The sequence below is a fragment of the Odocoileus virginianus genome, chromosome 9 (assembly GCF_023699985.2).
Source record: "Odocoileus virginianus isolate 20LAN1187 ecotype Illinois chromosome 9, Ovbor_1.2, whole genome shotgun sequence".
Lineage (NCBI taxonomy): Eukaryota > Metazoa > Chordata > Mammalia > Artiodactyla > Cervidae > Odocoileus > Odocoileus virginianus.
Genome location: NC_069682.1, coordinates 30,721,938 through 30,741,759, shown reverse-complemented (window position 1 = coordinate 30,741,759; position 19,822 = coordinate 30,721,938). Strand labels below are relative to the sequence as shown.

The 19,822-nt window shown below is 37.7% G+C and overlaps 1 protein-coding gene across 8 annotated transcripts in view; it reads right to left on the bottom strand.

The window, feature by feature from the left end:
* The window catches only part of ARHGAP12 (Rho GTPase activating protein 12), a 119,276-nt gene that overhangs the window by 10,025 nt on the left and 89,429 nt on the right, over positions 1–19,822 (bottom strand). For all 8 annotated transcript variants that reach the window (XM_070472132.1, XM_070472130.1, XM_070472134.1 and 5 more), the window contains 3 exons: positions 14,195–14,276; positions 5,021–5,122; positions 2,308–2,406 (listed from right to left, as the gene is read on the bottom strand). In XM_070472132.1, the coding sequence (XP_070328233.1) occupies positions 2,308–2,406; positions 5,021–5,122; positions 14,195–14,276 (283 nt within the window). The remainder of the gene's footprint in view (positions 1–2,307; positions 2,407–5,020; positions 5,123–14,194; positions 14,277–19,822) is intronic.

Below are 19,822 nucleotides of genomic sequence, written 5' to 3'. Positions count from 1 at the left end.
AAGGTATGTGGCTCTGTCTCCAGGTTCTTTATTCTGTTCCACGGGTCTGCGTATCTGTCCCATTATGGACAGGTAGCTTTATCAGGGCCTGATGTACGAAACAGCAAGTCTTCTTCAAGGGTGTCTTGCATATCCTTAGCCCTTTGCATTTCTAAATGAATTTGAGAAAAAGCTTGTCAAGTTCTACCAGAAAACCTACTGGGATTCTGAAAGAGATCCAAATACCTCAAACCTAAACATTTACAGATCATTTGGAAGAATATTGGAAGAATATTATATCTTTATATAACTGAATCTTTTAATCCATGAACACGATATACTTCTCATTTAATTAAGATGTGTCAATGTCTCTCAATAAAGTTTTGTATTTTTCCCTGAAGAAGTTCTGCCCATCTCTTGCCTTCAGTATCTTTTGCTACTCTGCAAACAGTATACACTTAAAATTTTTATAGTCAATAATATAGTCCTCCCTTTTCAGCTGGCTTATTCCTTGAACCTGGATGCCTTAATTTAAAAAACCGCTTTCTCCGCAAGGCCTCCCTTGATCCCTCCACTAGTGTTAGCCTCTACAAAATCGGAATCTTTAAACGTTCACTATATTAACTGTTCAGCTGTCTGTCTTCAGTAATCTTCTGCCTTTGACTGTAAGCTCTATGCGTCTGGTGGCAATGCTGCTACATCCCAGGGTATAAGACACTCACACATCTGGTAAATGAACAGCAGCATCCTCGCTTTCAAAGGACAGTGAATGGATTGCTGTAACTAGAGCTGAAAGCCCATTCTGGGTAGAGTAAAAGGTATGTCTGGACAGATAGACTGGGCTCAGGCTGTTGAACTTTAATACAAATCATATCAGGTTTCTGAGCAGGAGAGGATTATAAAAGTGACTTAGGAAGTTTCATACTGTAGTGGCTTTAAGAATGGATTGGTGTGGGATGGTGTGAGATGAAATAACGAAAACTGTTCGGGGGGGTTACTCTTAGTATAAACATTTAAAGACCTGTCCATGGTTTCTGAGATAAATGAAAAGGGACAAGGTTCAGAAATTTCATACAGTATTACAGACTGCAAGGGAAGAATTCACATCTAGACTGGTGAATAATTTACTTGAAGAATAAAAGTTGGAGGTGGAAGAGTTAAAAAAAAAAATTCAGGTTTCAAATCAGGGTGTTGTAAATTAAGTGAATCACAAAATCTGGGAGCATAAAAGGATACTTGGAGACAATCCAGTTCAATCTATTTTTTTTTTTTTCAGTAGAAAAACTGAGACCCACAGAAAGAGAACACTTGGATATGATCACAAACCTTGTTAATAATGAAGCATTACCAACAAAGTCTCTGAGAGACACCTCAGTCTCTCCTAAAGCCAGTAATTCCCCAACTTTCTTTTGTCTCCATTTAGTTTAAAATCATTATACTCCTAAGTATCTGCTTTCCTTTCACTTCTGTCCCTGACACATGATACTTAATCAGGAGCCATGTCCCCATATGCTGAGGGGGCAGGAATACAGTCTAAGAAAGTGCAGCTTCAAGTTGTTTATTACTGCTCTTACTAACTCAGCTTCAGAATAGAAATATGAAGTTCTTTTGGGTATAATACATACGAGAAGAAATTTACCAGGAACACAAGGGTACTGTAAGTAGAAAAGTTTCTAGGAAAGAGAAACTGTGAATGACCCGACGACAGCTTCATTCATCTCACCAATTTGCGCAGTAGCAGTTTCCACCAAACGGTATGATTTCCAGCACATCCAGCTGATGACAAGACGACAACAGAGTGGACTAGGCATAGTGGCTGGCCCTGCCTCTGGAGCTAATTTCTTTTTGAACCAATGCCTCATGTGAGAGTTACGTGAAATCTACTGATTGCAAACATCCTATAAATGCGAATATTAAATCACTCATCAGCCTCTCGTGTGTTCATGGCTCAGTCATGTCCAACTCTTTGCAACCCCATGGACTGCAGCCCGTCAGGCTCCTCTGTCCACAGGATTTCCCGCCAAGAACGCTGGAGCAGGTTGCCATGCCCTCCTCCAGGGGAGCTTCCTGACCCAGAAATCGAACCCGCATCTCTTATGTCTCCTGCACTGCAAATGGATTCTTTACCACTGAGCCAAAAGGGAAGCCCCATCAGGCAGCAGGAATTGCTAAACTGATCACTATCAAATATGCATTTTCAAAAAGTATTTTTTCACACATAAATTGGAAACTAGATATACAATAAATAGCCAAAAAAAAAAAAAAAAAAGGAAGAAAGATTAAACAGCTCTAAGGTTAAAAAAAAAAAACCCTAAGTCAAACACATACCTGATTACTGATAGTACTACTGAGAACTTTAAACCAATCATTGATAACAGTGTCATTGTCAGACTGAATCAGCAATTCGGTTCCTTGACGGGTTTTCAGCTTTAAAGAAGGAAAAAATATACATATATATATATTATGTGAGTGCTTTCAATCAAGTAAATGGATTTAATTCAGTCTACTAAACCACCAGCAGAAGATGAGATGCCATATATTATATTAATGGTGATCCAAGGTTACAGATTCCACAGTGAAGCCATTATCCTTTATTTTAGCATAAAATAATACTGAATTATTTTACAAAACATGATGTTTTTCCCACAATAGATTCTCAATGAAAAGCTAATAATTTAGGATACCAAACTATCACACAAACACCACAAAACCTGCTGACATATTATATATGTCATCATTAAAAACAAGTTCAAGTATCTAGGCTATGCATTTTAAATGAGAATTGAAATATAATTTGTACAGAAATAAAACCTATGATAGTTTTACATAAACTTGAGAAATTTTTTCTCTCTAGTTAAAAAAAATAAATGTAGACAGAGAATATAGAAGGGTTGGACTTTCAATATTTCCTACTTAGTATGAAAATATAATGACTTAGTACAAAGAGAGGGCACAGACAATAATTTTCACATCCCCTTTAGACAGAAACATTATTGAGCTATCATACCATGAACTAACTAAAGTAAGGATACTATGTATGATTCCATATGAGTGTGATAACAAATTTACATATGACAACCTTGGTCCAACTGAAGAAGGATTTTGAATTAGCCATAGAGAGCATTCCTTCTATTTTCTGGTTGGTGAATGTTTGATTTCCTTTTTTCCCAGAGGAACATATGCTAATGCTTTTCAAATGACATTCTGAGATATATTCCTCCTGTAATAATGTTTTAAAAGGTATCCCTCAAAAAATAAGCAAAGGATTCATTATGTGATGTTAATTTAGAAAATACTGGATTGAGGAGATTTGAATAAGACTCCATCCTTCCAGACTTCTTGGAGTTTCGTTACTCCAGGGTGCACTGTGGTTTTCTAACAAAGGAATAAAATACACACTATTTCCCAAATTTATTTGGCCATGGGACCCTCTTCATTCTGGAATGAAACACGGCTACCTCAGGAAACAGTGACTTCCTTCCCTAAATTTCTTCCTAGAGAGCAGGCCAAGCAACCAATCAATAGTGAATATTCACCACATGTAAGATACTCTGTTCTGTTAGAGGTTCTCACTTAAAAATAAGAACAGCATTGAAACATGTATACTACCATATGTGAAATAGATCGCCAGTCCAGGTTTGATGCCTGAGACAGGGCGCTCAGGGCTGGTGCACTGGGACAACTCTGAGGGACTGGATGGGGAGGGAGGTGGGAGGGGGGTTCAGGATGGGGGACACATGCACACCCATGGCTGATTCATGTGAATGTGTGGCAAAAACCACTACTGTAAAGTAATTAGCCTCCAATTAAAATAAATAATTTAATTTTTTAAAAAAATGAATGAAATAAGTTTTTGATACATGCTAAAAAAAATAAAAATAAGAAAAAAATGTAGTCTCTGCTTGAAAAATTTTTCTTCTTTTTGGATAATCTAGTCGGGAAATAATTTACAGAAGATGTTAACTCCAGCTACATGAAAACAAGTGCTATTTTAAATGCATAAACTTGCAACATCTCTATTATGGTTTCTCCTGAGTCTTGGAAGAGAGGAAACATTTGACAAGCAGAGACTAGCAGCCCTTGATACTGAAGGTAGATTGATCAGGAGTAAAAATCAACAGGACAGAAACTTAGGTTCCACTTGGGAAATGTCAACTCTTCCAAACCCCCTGAACAACAGGAGGAAAGGCCTGAGACAGGAGGCTCTAAAGAAAGGCTATTTGCAAAGCTGGTCTGAACACCCCCTGCTCTCCACACACGCAGTATGACCATGGCTCCTCCACCAGCAGGTAGACCCTGAATTTTTGGCCAGCCACCTGGCTCACTTTAAGACGCAGGACACACTGGTGTCTGACTCCTCATCCAGATCTCAAGAAGCCCTGGGGCTCCCACTCTGGCCCTCTGGGAACCCTGAACATGAAGAAGCCCGGAGTCGCTCCACTGAACAAGGAGAGAGCCAGTGAGGAGCAGCCCGGCCAGCAGCGAGAGCTGAGCCCGGACAGGGGAACTCGACTGTTCAGCCCCACACAAGCTGCTGAACGACTGAAGCCTGGTGACCAGACCCGGGTGAGGTCAGCACCACCATTCAGCTCCGAGCATCAGAACCACCACTAGGCTCTGGGCAGGCCAAACTGAGCAAACAACATGCGTCTTTTCTTGGGCTACTGAGTTTGGGGAGGTCTGTTAGGCAGCAATAAGTATGTGTTACTGTGGGGAGCTTTTTGTGACACTGGGAAGGCTTTAACTTGCTTTTTAATATTGGATTTTGTGGGTAAAGGGAACCACACCTTTTATTGTTGTTGGGGGAATGCAAGACTTGGAACAAAGGCTTGTAATATAAAGTCTGAGATCTAATCACTCACGCAAACGAAGCTAGATTTTTACACCAGCTTTTTTGACTTAAAAGTCAAATACAAACTGACTTAATGACTAACTTTGCCTTAACTAGTCACACTGAAAGACAATTTACCCAATAACTCAAACAGAACATAAAATTACTATGGTTAAAAATGAGGATTATACTTAGACAATAATTTATTACCTCAAATACATTCTTTTTGCTGGATTTATCCTTTGAAGCCATCTCAATGGTCGCTCCCTTAAGGTCCACCGTGAACTCTGGTTTGGACTGATTACTCCCAAACTTTGTTTCAGAAAAAAAGGAAAAACCTTTGTTATATTCATGTACATACATGTATCCAAGAAGAATTAAGACCAATTTTGTATTATTAACAATAAATGAAACAGAGGGTTACCTCAAGTTCTTCTCTTTTTATATCATAAAATAACAATTCCTACTTGAAAGTGAAAAATGTTTGTAAGACATGATTACATATAGTTCACTGAAAAGGAAACAAAATGGCTCAACCTCCATCATTATAAGAAAAATACAAAGTAAAGCCAGGCTAAAATCTTTTTTCACCCATTAGTATAAAAACAACAACAAAAAGTTTGATGAAAAATTACATTGGTGAGGCTAGAGAGTAATAAGCCCTCATTTGCAAGTGGGCTATAAACCAGAATTCCTGGAGAGGAAAAATTGCTAATACTATATTTTCAAATTTATAAACTCATGTATACTGTGGCTGAGCAATTCTATTTTTTGGAATTCATTCTAAACTATCCATAATTATGTAAAATGACATGTTCAAAAGGTCATATTCTTATATACATATAAATAACGTCTAGCAGATAACCAAGTTCTTTTCCACCAAAAAAACATTCTCTAAACCTGATTCTGTACTTTCAAAGGTTATTTCCTTATCGACTCTTTATGTTGTCAACAACTAACAATAACTTGTAAAGACAAAATCCTGAGCCCCATGTTCTTTTATTCAGCCTTTGTTGGAAATAAAAGCTGGAGTCAGATGCTCTAAAGCCTCAGCAATTGAAAGAGGAACAGTGAACAGATCAGGAAGACAGTGGACATGGGTGGTTCGAGAAGAAGCAGCATTTAGTTGGCTATTATACTTTGTTAACCAGATAAGGAAAAGGTTAGTAAGCAGCAGAAAAATGTATGTTAAATATAGACCTACTCTATATATTGCCATCATTAACTTAAATTTCTGTTTCATCTATTAACTGAGAATAGAAAATAGCATTCCTATGTTACTACAGGATTTGGGGGTTTAAAAAATCCTTACAGGCTGATGAATTGTAATCTTCAAGTTCATAAAGATTTGTTATAGAAACTCTCACTTGCTAAAATATTATCAAATTCTATTTGTCACTGGAAATGAATCTTACCCACCAATCTTGTGATAACTTACTATTCGTAACGTCAATGACAACATTTGTAATTTCACTTTTAATAAATGCTTCAACTTCATCTGTTCCCTTTTACTACGTCTTTTCAGTTGGTACTATAGGTGACATAACTAAACAAAACTCAAGGTATTATATGGGATTTATTAGTGGAATCAAAACAAAATTCACACTATTTCATGGAAATAGTGGAACAATTAAAAAATCACAAAACAAATTTTAACAATTCCACAGAGCCTCTGCCTTCTTTATACCTTTTGTCATTCAAAAAACATTAAAAATAATTCGCATTGTAATTTAAAAATCACTGCAATTAAATCACTAAGCTATGATGGGCACAGATAACTTTCTGAGCAAATCTGATATATTTCGAAAGTTATGAAACTTAAATGGATACATTTAACAAAATGATAAAAATTATAGTTTAACTTGTCATCATGACATGCTTGGTAAATAAGTTATAAGAGTTATAAGTTGGTAGAGTTATAAGCCAAGATATAAATAACCAACCAAATAAGTTATAGTAACCAAATACAATGACATGACAAGGAAAGCTATAAAAATGCTCTACTGTGGAAAAAAAAAAAATGTTCTACTGTGGTCAGCAAAATTTTATGTTTGCTATCCATTATTTCTCAAAATCCAGTCCTGCTTTTCTCTACTGTAATCATCGCCCCAAAGCATTCATGGAAAAGAAAACAGAACTACTGTGGCAAGGGACATGCAACAAGAACACATACAGTGACAGCGGAAACAGGATCAGATTTTACATATGCGACAGCAGGCCGGCGGCGGACAGAGATTTTCCAGGAAGAAAGCAGCGAGAGCAGGAGCTCAGAGACTGAGCCCTGCTGGCAGAATGACTTGATGGGAAAAGGGAAGAAAATGACGATGTCATTACAGTGCACAATGGCAAAATGACATACAAGAGAAAACCATAATGGAACCAGGCAGGACAAAAATACAACTCTGCAAGCAGACACAACACAGGCAAAGCTACATCTCCAAAATATTTTCCAAAAGCCTTAGAATTTATCTCAGGGTATTTTCTGACTTTGTTATTCTATCAATTCATGCTTATCTTTGAGATGAATGCTTTTTTACAACTTACTTTGAACAGACTCGTCCTCCCTTATATTCACAAGGGAAGACTCAGTGGGTAACAGAGAGGAGTCGTACAGCCCCTCCTCACAAAGCCTTGCGCCTCCTCCCTGTGGCCGGCGGGGCCACGTACTCTGGTTCCTGTCTAAGCTCTCTCTGAGGAGAGGCCCTGCCCTCCAGCTCGCCTCCCCTTACTCAGGGACTGTGGCTCTCCACCAGAGGCAAGGCTGTCACCCAGGGACACCTGGAGAGTTCTGGAGCCGAGCTGGAGGCGGAGGTGTTGCCATCACCCACTGAACAAATAAGGTGAAAGGAGGTAAGAAAAGGGCAAGTATAATTTAAGTTACTGCTCCAGCAACTCCGGGGACAACTAATAACTTTCCAGGAAACAAGTGACGTCTACCCATTCCAAAGGAGGTGGAGAGGCTGGCTGGATTCTGGATGATGCGGCACTGGTGTAATATTATCTTACAGAAAGCATGTGCACATTTCATTTGCTCCATCTTAACTACCCATGAAATTACAAATAAATATAAAGCATGAAAGGTTTTCTAAAAACAGAGGTTCAAATAGTTTTGCTCAGCATCCCATCCATGCGTATATGCCCAGGAGTGAGTGTAAGATCTGAATTGGCTATTCCTTCCACAGGATCTCAATAGAGGTTTTTGCACTTAGTGTGAAACTAATCTGTAAAGAATCATACGTTTCCAACATAGCCCTGGAACAAACCATTTGAGGCCAACTGAAGGAAAAATGATGTCTTCCAACAGCAAAGGGAAAAAACTGATTCTGCCACAGACTGACTCCTGACAGCATCTTCCTAAGTTACACTCAAAGGAAATTTTCACTGGAGGTGATTCTTGTCATTTTGGCTTACATGCCAGCCTCAGGTAGACGTGATTTCACTGTATAAACAGGACACATTTTACTTGTGATAGATCTAGCTGGTGACTGAGTAGAGAAACAAAGCTAGGAGTCTTTCAAATCCTTTGTGAACAATCCTAATTACAGAGTTAATTAAAAAGCATCTTGCATATCTCATCAATTTTTAATATTCATGAGTGTTATATATACCAAAATATATTACATATACTTACACTTTTTTTTATTTGAATAATCTTATTTGCTTTTACTTAGGCTTAAATTAGTTTCAATTCCCTTACTCTGTGTTACATATGGGAAGAAAAAGCAAGGCGGTTTGAGATTTTTTAGTTAGCCATACAATAAAAATTAAGAATTGACTGCATAATCAAGCATTTTATCATATCACACATGTTTAGTTTTTAAGACTACAAAACACAGTGTGATGACTATGTTTTATCGAATTATACCAATCTGAAATGATTATCATAATGTATTACTGACAATATATTAATAAAATTAATAAATAAAATAAAATAAAAAAATAAAAAATATGCATAGAAATGAATGAAAATGAAAACACAACAACCCAAAACCTATGGGACACTGTAAAAGCAGTGCTAAGGGGAAGATTCATAGCATTACAGGCCTACCTCAAGAAACAAGAAAAAAGTCAAATAAATAACCTAACTCTACACCTAAAGCAACTAAAGGAGGAAGAAATGAAGAACCCCAGGGTTAGTAGAAGGAAAGAAATCTTAAAAATTAGGGCAGAAATAAATGCAAAAGAAAGTAAAGAGATCATAGCAAAAATTAACAAAGCTAAAAGCTGGTTTTTTGAAAAAATAAACAAAATTGACAAACCATTAGCAAGACTCATTAAGAAACAAAGGGAGAAGAACCAAATTAACAAAATTAGAAATGAAAATGGAGAGATCACAACAGACAACACTGAAATACAAAGGATCATAAGAGACTACTACCAGCAGCTCTATGCCAATAAAATGGACAACTTGGAAGAAATGGACAAGTTCTTAGAGAAGTATAACTTTCCAAAACTGAACCAGGAAGAAATAGAAGATCTTAACAAAACGATCACAAGCAAGGAAATCGAAACTGTAATCAGAAATCTTCCAGCAAACAAAAGCCCAGGACCAGATGGCTTCACAGCTGAATTCTACCAAAAATTTAGAGAAGAGCTAACACCTATCTTACTCAAACTCTTCCAGAAAATTGCAGAAGAAGGTAAACTTCCAAACTCATTCTATGAGGCCACCATCACCCTAATTCCAAAACCAGACAAAGATGCCACAAAAAAAGAAAACTACAGGCCAATATCACTGATGAACATAGATGCAAAAATCCTTAACAAAATTCTAGCAAACAGAATCCAACAACATATTAAAAAAATCATTCACCATGACCAAGTGGGCTTTATCCCAGGAATGCAAGGATTCTTTAATATCCGCAAATCAATCAATGTCATACACCACATTAACAAATTGAAAGATAAAAACCATATGATTATCTCAATAGATGCAGAGAAAGCCTTTGACAAAATTCAACATCCATTTATGATTAAAACTCTCCAGAAAGCAGGAATAGAAGGAACATACCTCAACATAATAAAAGCTATATATGACAAACCCACAGCAAGCATCACCCTCAGTGGTGAAAAATTGAAAGCATTTCCCCTGAAATCAGGAACAAGACAAGGGTGCCCACTCTCACCACTACTATTCAACATAGTTTTGGAAGTTTTGGCCACAGCAATCAGGGCAGAAAAAGAAGTAAAAGGAATCCAGATAGGAAAAGAAGAAGTGAAACTCTCTCTGTTTGCAGATGACATGATCCTCTACATAGAAAACCCTAAAGACTCTACCAGAAAATTACTAGAGCTAATCAATGAATACAGTAAAGTTGCAGGATATAAAATTAACACACAGAAATCTCTTGCATTCCTATACACTAACAATGAGAAAACAGAAAGAGAAATTAAGGAAACAATACCATTCACCATTGCAACAAAAAGAATAAAACACTTAGGAGTATATCTACCTAAAGAAACAAAAGACCTATACATAGAAAACTATAAAACACTGATGAAAGAAATCAACGAGGACACAAACAGATGGAGAAATATACTGTGTTCATGGATTGGAAGAATCAATATTGTCAAAATGGCTATACTACCCAAAGCAATCTATAGATTCAATGCAATCCCTATCAAACTACCAACGGTATTTTTCACAGAACTAGAACAAATAATTTCACAATTTGTATGGAAATACAAAAAACCTCGACTAGCCAAAGTAATCCTGAGAAAGAAGAATGGAACTGGAGGAATCAATCTGCCTGACTTCAGACTCTACTACAAAGCCACAGTCATCAAGACAGTATGGTACTGGCACAAAGACAGAAATATAGATCAATGGAACAGAATAGAAAGCCCAGAGATAAATCCACGAACCTATGGTCACCTTATCTTCGACAAAGGAGGCAAGGATATACAATGGAAAAAAGATAATCTCTTTAACAAGTGGTGCTGGGAAAACTGGTCAACCACCTGTAAAAGAATGAAACTAGAACACTTTCTAACACCATACACAAAAATAAACTCAAAATGGATTAAAGATCTAAATGTAAGACCAGAAACTATCAAACTCCTAGAGGAGAACACAGGCAAAACACTCTCAGACATAAATCACAGCAGGATCCTGTATGACCCACATCCCTGAATTTTAGAAATAAAAGCAAAAATAAACAAATGGGACCCAATGAAACTTAAAAGCTTTTGCACAACAAAGGAAACTATAAGCAAGGTGAAAAGACAGCCTTCAGAATGGGAGAAAATAATAGCAAACGAAGAAACAGACAAAGGATTAATCTCAAAAATATACAAGCAACTCCTCCAGCTCAACTCCAGAAAAATAAATGACCCAATCAAAAAATGGGCCAAAGAACTAAACAGACATTTCTCCAAGGAAGACATACAGATGGCTAACAAACACATGAAAAGATGCTCAACATCACTCATTATCAGAGAAATGCAAATCAAAACCACAATGAGATACCATTATACGCCAGTCAGGATGGCTGCTATCCAAAAGTCTACAAGCAATAAATGCTGGAGAGGGTGTGGAGAAAAGGGAACCCTCTTACACTGTTGGTGGGAATGCAAATTAGTACAGCCACTATGGAAAACAGTGTGGAGATTTCTTAAAAAGCTGGAAATAGAACTGCCATATGACCCAGCAATCCCACTTCTGGGCATACACACCAAGGAAACCAGATCTGAAAGAGACACGTGCACCCCAATGTTCATCGCAGCACTGTTTATAATAGCCAGGACATGGAAGCAACCCAGATGCCCATCAGCAGACTAATGGATGAGGAAGCTGTGGTACATATACACCATGGAATATTACTCAGCCATTAAAAAGAATTCATTTGAATCAGTTCTAATGAGATGGATGAAACTGGAGCCCATTATACAGAGCTAAGTAAGCCAGAAAGATAAAGACCATTACAGTATACTAACACATATATATGGACTTTAGAAAGATGGTAACGATAACCCATATATGCAAAACAGAAAAAGAGACTCAGATGTATAGAACAGACTTGTGGACTCTGGGAGAAGGCGAGGGTGGGATGTTTCAAGAGAACAGCATTGAAACATGTATATTATCTAGGGTGAAACAGATCGCCAGCCCAGGTTGGGTGCATGAGACAAGTGCTCGGGCCTGGTGCACTGGGAAGACCCAGAGGGATCGGGTGGAGAGGGAGGTGGGAGGGGGGACTGGGATGGGGAATACATGTAAATCCATGGCTAATTCATTTCAATGTATGACAAAAACTACTGTAATGATGTAAAGTAATTAGCCTCCAACTAATAAAAATAAATGGAAAAAAATTAAAAAAATAAAATAAAATAAAATAAAATTTAAAGGCAAAAACTCAAATAGTGAATCTCTGAAGTTAAAACGCTATTAAGAATTTCACAATTTCAAAATTGGTGAGCTCAGTGAATTTTAAGCGATGTTTCTGCTATTACCACATGGTAATGCAGTAACCCAGCTTGAGATGATGAACAGAAATACCCTATGCCCTCCGCTGGCATTAGTTTTAATTATGAGTTCTGATTTATGTAAAGTCTTCAAGAGACTTTCTTAAAAGGCAACCATTAGTCTATACTAATCATTCTGTGCTAGCGTATTCACTTAACATCCCCTAATTAGAAAAAAAATTCATTTTCTTTAAGTCACAGTGGCACCAGTGGTAAAGAAACTGCCTGCCAATGCAGGAGACATAAGAGACATGGGCTCGATCCCTGTGTAGGGAAGATCTCCCGGAGAAGGAAATGGCTACCCACTCTAGTACGTTCACCTAGAGAATCCCATGGCAGAGGAGTTTGGCGGGCTACAGTCCATAGGTTGCAAAGAGTCTGACACAACTGAAGCAACTTAGCAGCACGGACATATCTGCCTACCTCAATGATGCCTCACTTACCAGTGATCTAGGTACTTGTTTTATTTGTATATGCTACAACCTGCAATCTTTAAGGATTGATAACTATCAAATAAATGATCATTATCCAACTTTCTTCAGTAACTTTTTTATTACTTTAATCTCTAATTGCTTCTCCATTGCTTTCATTCACTTCCTTCACTCAATTTCAAATAAAAGTTGAGCCACAAGTAGAAAGAATAAATAACTACATCATCTTCTAGAAATGCGTGAATATAACAGACAAGTACAACACGCTTCACCTCAGGTGACAAAGGAAAAACAATTATCAATTTACTTTAAGACAAGTCAAACAAAAATTTAAGTCTTTTAATGTGGATAAGCAATCACAGGTCAGTCTCACTGCACTGGCAGACCAGAGAGAAAATCAAAGCATCAGAGAAGCAAAAGAGAAGAAATATTCCAGACAGTTCCTATCTGCACTCCATCCAACAGTTTTGGAGGTTACTGCATCACAGTGTTTGAGGACTAGCATGCTCTGTGACACTCCTGGCTCTGAACAATGTTACATGACTGTAAAGGTATGTGACTAAAAGTTGCTTTGATTTTACAAATGGATTTCTCTTTTATCAAAGGTAAGGCCAACAGGTCCTAGTCATTTTAAAGCAACTCAGTAATTTTAAGAAATATTCATTAAGGTAGAAGATAAAGCAGATGAAAGACAATAGCTTAATTTCATTTTTAAATCTTTCTGGAAATACCCAGAGCATGGACTCTGGAGCCAAAATGATACCCAGATCTGTCATTCTAAGACTTTGAGCGAGTCACTGACTTTAGCTCTAAGACTTTGAGCGAGTCACTGAACTGTTTCACACCTCATTTTCTCATCTCCAACAGGGGGGGAGGGGATGACAAACAGCACTCTCCCAGAGTTAAGAGAATAATACATATATACATATATATATATATACACACACACACAACACACACACACACCCCATCCTCTATACTTAGAACAGTATCTCATACATTTTCAGCATTTAAAAAATGTTAACCTATGATATGTCACAAATTATAATTTTTGGTATTTATATTATAAATAACCGAGAATTAACAGTAGTAAATACTCAAATATACAAACAGCTTCAAAGTCCCACAAGTAATGGTGACATTTCGTTTTCTTCTGAAAGCTGGCTCATATCATATATAGACATTGAAATCTGACTAGTATCCATGGGTCAGGTCACAAATCAAGGTGGGGCTTGCCACATGACTGCTTATTTTCTGACTAAATAAATACCTGAAAGAGTAAAGTCAGGATTTTAATAATACGAGTCAACTTTTCTAAGTGGCCCTTTTCTTTCTCTTATGAGTCAAAATGCATCTTTAACTAAGAAAGCCTCATTTATTTGCACAGGAGCGGTAGTTAGAAGGACTCTGGAACACCTTATGAAATTCAAGTGCAATACCGTCCATATAATTTAAATGTGTAAAGCCTCCAAAGAAAAGAAATACTTACCCAACTTGTGCTACTTCCTTGGGTTTTAGTGAAGAGTAAAGATGAACCCTGCAAAACGGCCCAGGAAGACAACCAGTTCTTTCTGCAATGAAAAGATGGCCAATGAGAACCGCATATCCTGCTTTTCCAATCAAACTTAAAAAATTAAAATCTACTTCACTGATATTAATGTGGTCCACGATTTATACTCATTACTGACATTGTTTTTACTGTGGATATAATTCAAATGGAAACTACAATCCTTTTATATCCCCAAAGCAAATGAAGTAAATTAGAGATACAGATTATCAGAATAACTACCCATCTAATCATGTTCACATGAGAGTAATCTAGCAAGCACATCTGTGACTAAGGACACATTCAAAATCATATGAACGAAATGCTACATTTGGCAAGAATTCTTATTCACAAACAGTAGACAAACAGGATTATCTTAACCTGACTCACTGTAGATTGTTTTCTGTCTTAGTTATCATCCTTCCCCTAATGAGGCTGCACTAGGTAAGCACTAGACAGTAGGTACATTCTAAATTCCATGCTGAATGATCATCACTTAGGTTACTAAAGTGAGACATTCAAAAACTTTTCTAAATTACAAAATCAACAAACATACGCTATCAAAATTCTGAGCACAGAAATGTATAAAGGAAAGGCCTCATTTTTTCTCTTTCAATCCCTACTCTAGAGGTAAAAGTGTTTACCTTTTAGGCAACTTAATTGCTGGCAGGCTAAAATGAACATCAAATATATCTTCCACAGGAATTTAAGGCTTGCCTTATAGCCAAACATATGGTATGTTTTGTGAAAATGTTATAGACACTCCTAAGAAGGTTTATTCTCCATTTGCAGAATGTAGAATTTAGAATCTATCAATTAGACCTACTTTATTATTTTACAACTTTTTACATCTACCTGACCTTGAAAAGTAAAATAAAGTTTACTCCCACAGAGTGTCTATTTTTCCTTTTCTTTCCTGTTTTGCTAATAGTCATTATGCTACTTACTTGGACTATTTCTAATTAGGTTTTCACTGTGAGTTGATCCATAGGGCTTTATCATTTTAAAGACGTTAGTGATTCCCCTTAGTTGAAACGATCTACTTTCTCTATGGAAAGGGATATTCTCATATTCCTCTGATATGCCTTTGTGCTTAATTTTCTAAACCATTTCTCAGATGTCTCTTTTAAGACTGAGCTGGATTTTGCTTTGTGCTGCACTCTGAGCACATTTTTCTTTCAATGAGCAACATATTCTGGAAGGATTTATTTTCATTTCTAAATTTATTTTATACTCAATCTTATATTTCTTTAGATAGCATCTACTAACCTCTCTGAAAAATGCTAAAATATATTTCCACTTCAAATATACTTCCACTTTAAATAAGCTTTTTGAGTTAATTTTCAAAATCAGAAAAACTGTAGAATGTATCAGTTCAGTTCAGTTCAGTCGCTCAGTCGTGTCCGACTCTTTGCGACCCCATGAATCGCAGCACGCCAGGTCTCCCTGTCCATCACAAACTCCCAGAGTTTACTCAAACTCATGTCCATCAAATCAGTGATGCCATCCAGTCATCTCATCCTCTGTCGTCCCCTTCTCCTCCTGCCCCCAATCCCTCCCAGCATCAGGGTCTTTTCCAATGAGTTAAGTCTTTGAATGCGGTGGCCAAACTATTGGAGTTTCAGCTTCAGCATCAGTCCTTCCAATGAACACCCAGGACTGATCTCCTTTAGGATGGACTGGTTGGATCTCCTTGCAGTCCAAGGGACTCTCAAGAGTCTTCTCCAACACCACAGTTCAAAAGCATCAATTCTTTGGTGCTCAGCTTTCTTCACAGTCCAACTCTCACATCCATCCATGACCACTGGAAAAACCATAGCCTTGACTAGACGGACCTTTGTTGGCAAAGTAATATCTCTGCTTTTTAATATGCTATCTAAGTTGTATATCTCAGGATAAATAATGGATATTTGAATACTGAGTGAATGATAGCTCCCTTGAGGTCTGTGTGACTGAATTGCAGGCAGAAATTAGTCATGTTTTTTTCATGGAACCAATTTTTTTCCCCTAAAAAAACAGTCTGTGATACACTGTGATTATTTAAACTTGACTATTTGGCAGGTAGACATTATCTCAAAAATGGATGAAGTGAGTCTGTCATTTCAAGGAAAATAAATGATAGTATATGTTGACAATAACAAATTAAAGTTGTCAAACAGAAAGCAGAATTTTGGAAAACTCAGCACTTGTGCCACGTTAAGGTTGACAATATTCCAAAACTTAGTGACTTTGACAATGACAATACTGATTTGTGATTCTTTGATATCATAAAATAAAATGTGCCAACATTTGAAAAATCAGCAACCTTCATAAAGTGGTATTTTCCAAATGACCTATAAGATGCTACAAAATTATGCACAGGTAAAAGATTATGCAAAATGCAACACAGACCCATGGATTTTAACATAACTCAGTATGAAAAAGTCAGTCTCTCCCAAAAGGAAGTTTCCATAAGCCTCTGATGCTTATCCATCAGAGGGCAGACAGAATGAAAACCACAGTCACAGAAAACTAACCAAACTGACCAAATGGACCACAGCCTTGTCTAACTCAATGAAACTATGAGCCATGCCATATAGGGCCACCCAAGACAGAAGGGTCATGGTGGAGAATTCTGACAAAACACGGTCCACTGGAGAAGGGAATGGCAAACCACTTCAGTATTCTTGCCTTGAAAACCCCATGAACAGTATGGAAAGGCAAAAAGGATACGACACTGAAAGATGAATTTCCCAGGTCAGCAGGTGCCCAATATGCTACTGGAGAAGAGTGGAGAAATAACTCCAGAAAGAATAAGAGATGGAGCCAAAGCAAAAACAGTGCCCAGTTCTGGATGTGACTGGTGATGGAAGTAAAGTCCGAAGCTGTAAAGAACAATACTGCATAGGAACCAGGAATGTTAGGTCCATGAATCAAGGTAAATTAGAAGTGATCAAACAGGAGATGGCAAGAGTGAACATCGACATTTTGGGACTCAGTGAACTAAAATGGACTGGAATGGACAAATTTAATTCAGATGACCATTATATCTATTACTCTGGGTAAGAATTCCTTAGAAGAAATGGAGTAGCCATCACAGTCAACAAGAGTCCAAAATGCAGTACCAAGGTGCAATTTCAAGAATGACAGAATGACCTCTGTTCTTTTCCAAGGCAAACAATTCAATATCACAGTAATCTGAGTCTATGCCCCAACCAGTAACGCTGAAGAAGCTTAAGTTGAATGGTTCTATGAGGACCTACAAGAACTTCTAGAACTAACTCTGAAAAAAGATGCCCTTTTCATCATAGTAGACTGGAATGCAAAAGTGGGAAGTCAAGAGATACCTGAAGTAACAGGTAAATTTGGCCTTGGAGTACAAAATGAAGCAGGGCAAAGGCTAACAGAGTTTTGCCAAGAGAATGCACTGGTAGCAAACACCCTCCTCCAACAACACAAGAGAAGACTCTACACATGGACATCACCAGATGGTCAATACCGAAATTAGATTGATTATATTTGCAGCCAAAGATGGAGAAGCTCTATACAGTCAGCAAAAAAAAAAAGACCGGGAACTGACTGTGGCTCAGATCATGAACTGCTTATTCCCAAATTCAGACTTAAATTGAAGTAGGGAAAACCACTAGACCATTCAGATATGGCCTAAATCAAATGCCTTACGATTATACAGTGGAAATGACAAATAGATTCAAGAGATTAGATCTGATAGACAGAGTGCCTGAAGAACTATGGATGGAGGTTCATGACACCATACAGGAGGCAGGGATCAAAACCATCTCTAAGAAAAAAAAATGCAAAAAGGCAAAATGGTTGTCTGAGGAGGCCTTACAAATAGCTGGGAAAAGAAAGGAAGCTACAGGCAAAGGATAAAAGGAAAAACATACGCATTTAAATGCAGAGTTCCAAAGAATAGCAGAGAGAGATAAGAAAGCCTTCCTCAGTGATCAATGCAAAGAAATGGGAGAAAACAGTAAAATGGGAAAGACTGGAGATCTCTTCAAGAAAATTAGAGATACCAAGGGAACATTTCATGCAAAGATGGGAACAATAAAGAACAGAAACAGTATGCTGTTAAAGTGCTGCACTCAATATGCTAGCCAATTTGGAAAACTCAGCAGTGGCCACAGGACTGGAAAAGGTCAGTTTTCATTCCAATTCCAAAGAAATACAATGCCAAAGAGTGTTCAACTACCACACAGTTGCACTCATCTCACACACTAGCAAAGTAATGCTCGAAATTCTCCAAGGCAGGCTTTAACAGTGCATGAACCGTGAACTTCCAGATGTTCAAGTTGGATTTGGAAAAGGCAGAGGAACCAGAGACCAAACTGCCAACATCCGTTGGATCATAGAAAAAGCAAGAGATTTCCGGGGGAAAAAAAAATCCACTTCTGTTTTATTGATTATGCCAAAGCTTTTGACTGTGTAGATCACAATAAATTGTGGAAGATTCTTCAAGAGATGGGAATACCAGACCACCTGACCTGCCTCCTGAGAAATCTGTATGCAGGTCAAGAAGCAACAGTTAAAATCGAAGATGGAACAACAGACTGGTTCCAAATTGGGAAAGGAGTATGTCAAGGCTGTATACTGTCACCCTGCTTATTTAACTTCTATGCAGAGTACATCATGCGAAATGCTGAGCTGGAGGAAGCACAAGCTGGAATCAAGATTGCTGGGAGAAATATCAATAACCTCAAATACGCCAATGACACAACCTTTATGGCAGAAAGCAAAGAAGAACTAAAGAACCTCTTGATGAAAGTGAAAGAGGAGTGAAAAGGCTGGCTTAAAATTCAATATTCAGAAAACAAAGATCATGGCATCCAATCCCATCATTTCATGGCAATTACATGGGGAAACAATGGAAACAGTGAGAAACTTTAATTTGGGGGGCTACAAAAGCACTGCAGATGGTCACTGCAGCCATGAAATTAAAAGACATTTGCTCCTTGGAAGAAAAGCTATGAGCAACCTAGACAACATATTAAAAAGCAGAGACATTACTTTGCTGACAAAGATTCATCTATCCAAAGCTATGGTTTTTCCAGGAGTCATGTACAGATGTGAGAGTTGGACTATAAAGAAAGCTGAGCACCGAAGAATTGATGCTTTTGAACTGTAGTGTTGGAGAAGACTCTTGAGAGTCCCTTGGACTGCAAGGAGATCCAACCAGTCAGTCCTAAAGGAAATCAGTTCTGAATATTCATTGGAGGGACTAATGCTGAAGCTGAAACTCTTATACTTTGGCCACCTGATGCGAAGAACTGACTCCTTAGAAAAGACCCCGACGCTGGGAAAGACTGAAGGCAGGAGGAGAAGGGGACGACAGAGGATGAGATGGTTGGATGGCATCACTGACTCAATGGACATGAGTCTGAGCAAGCTCCAGGAGTTGGTGATGGACAGGGTGTGCTGCAGTCCATGGGGTCGCAAAGAGTCAAGACACAACTGAACGACTAAACAACAAAATGTGAATAAATTTGAATATAATGAAATAGATGTACTCTTAGGAAAAAGTATTCTAAAAGAAGTAGAAAATCCAAAAGACTATCATGAGATAAATGACAA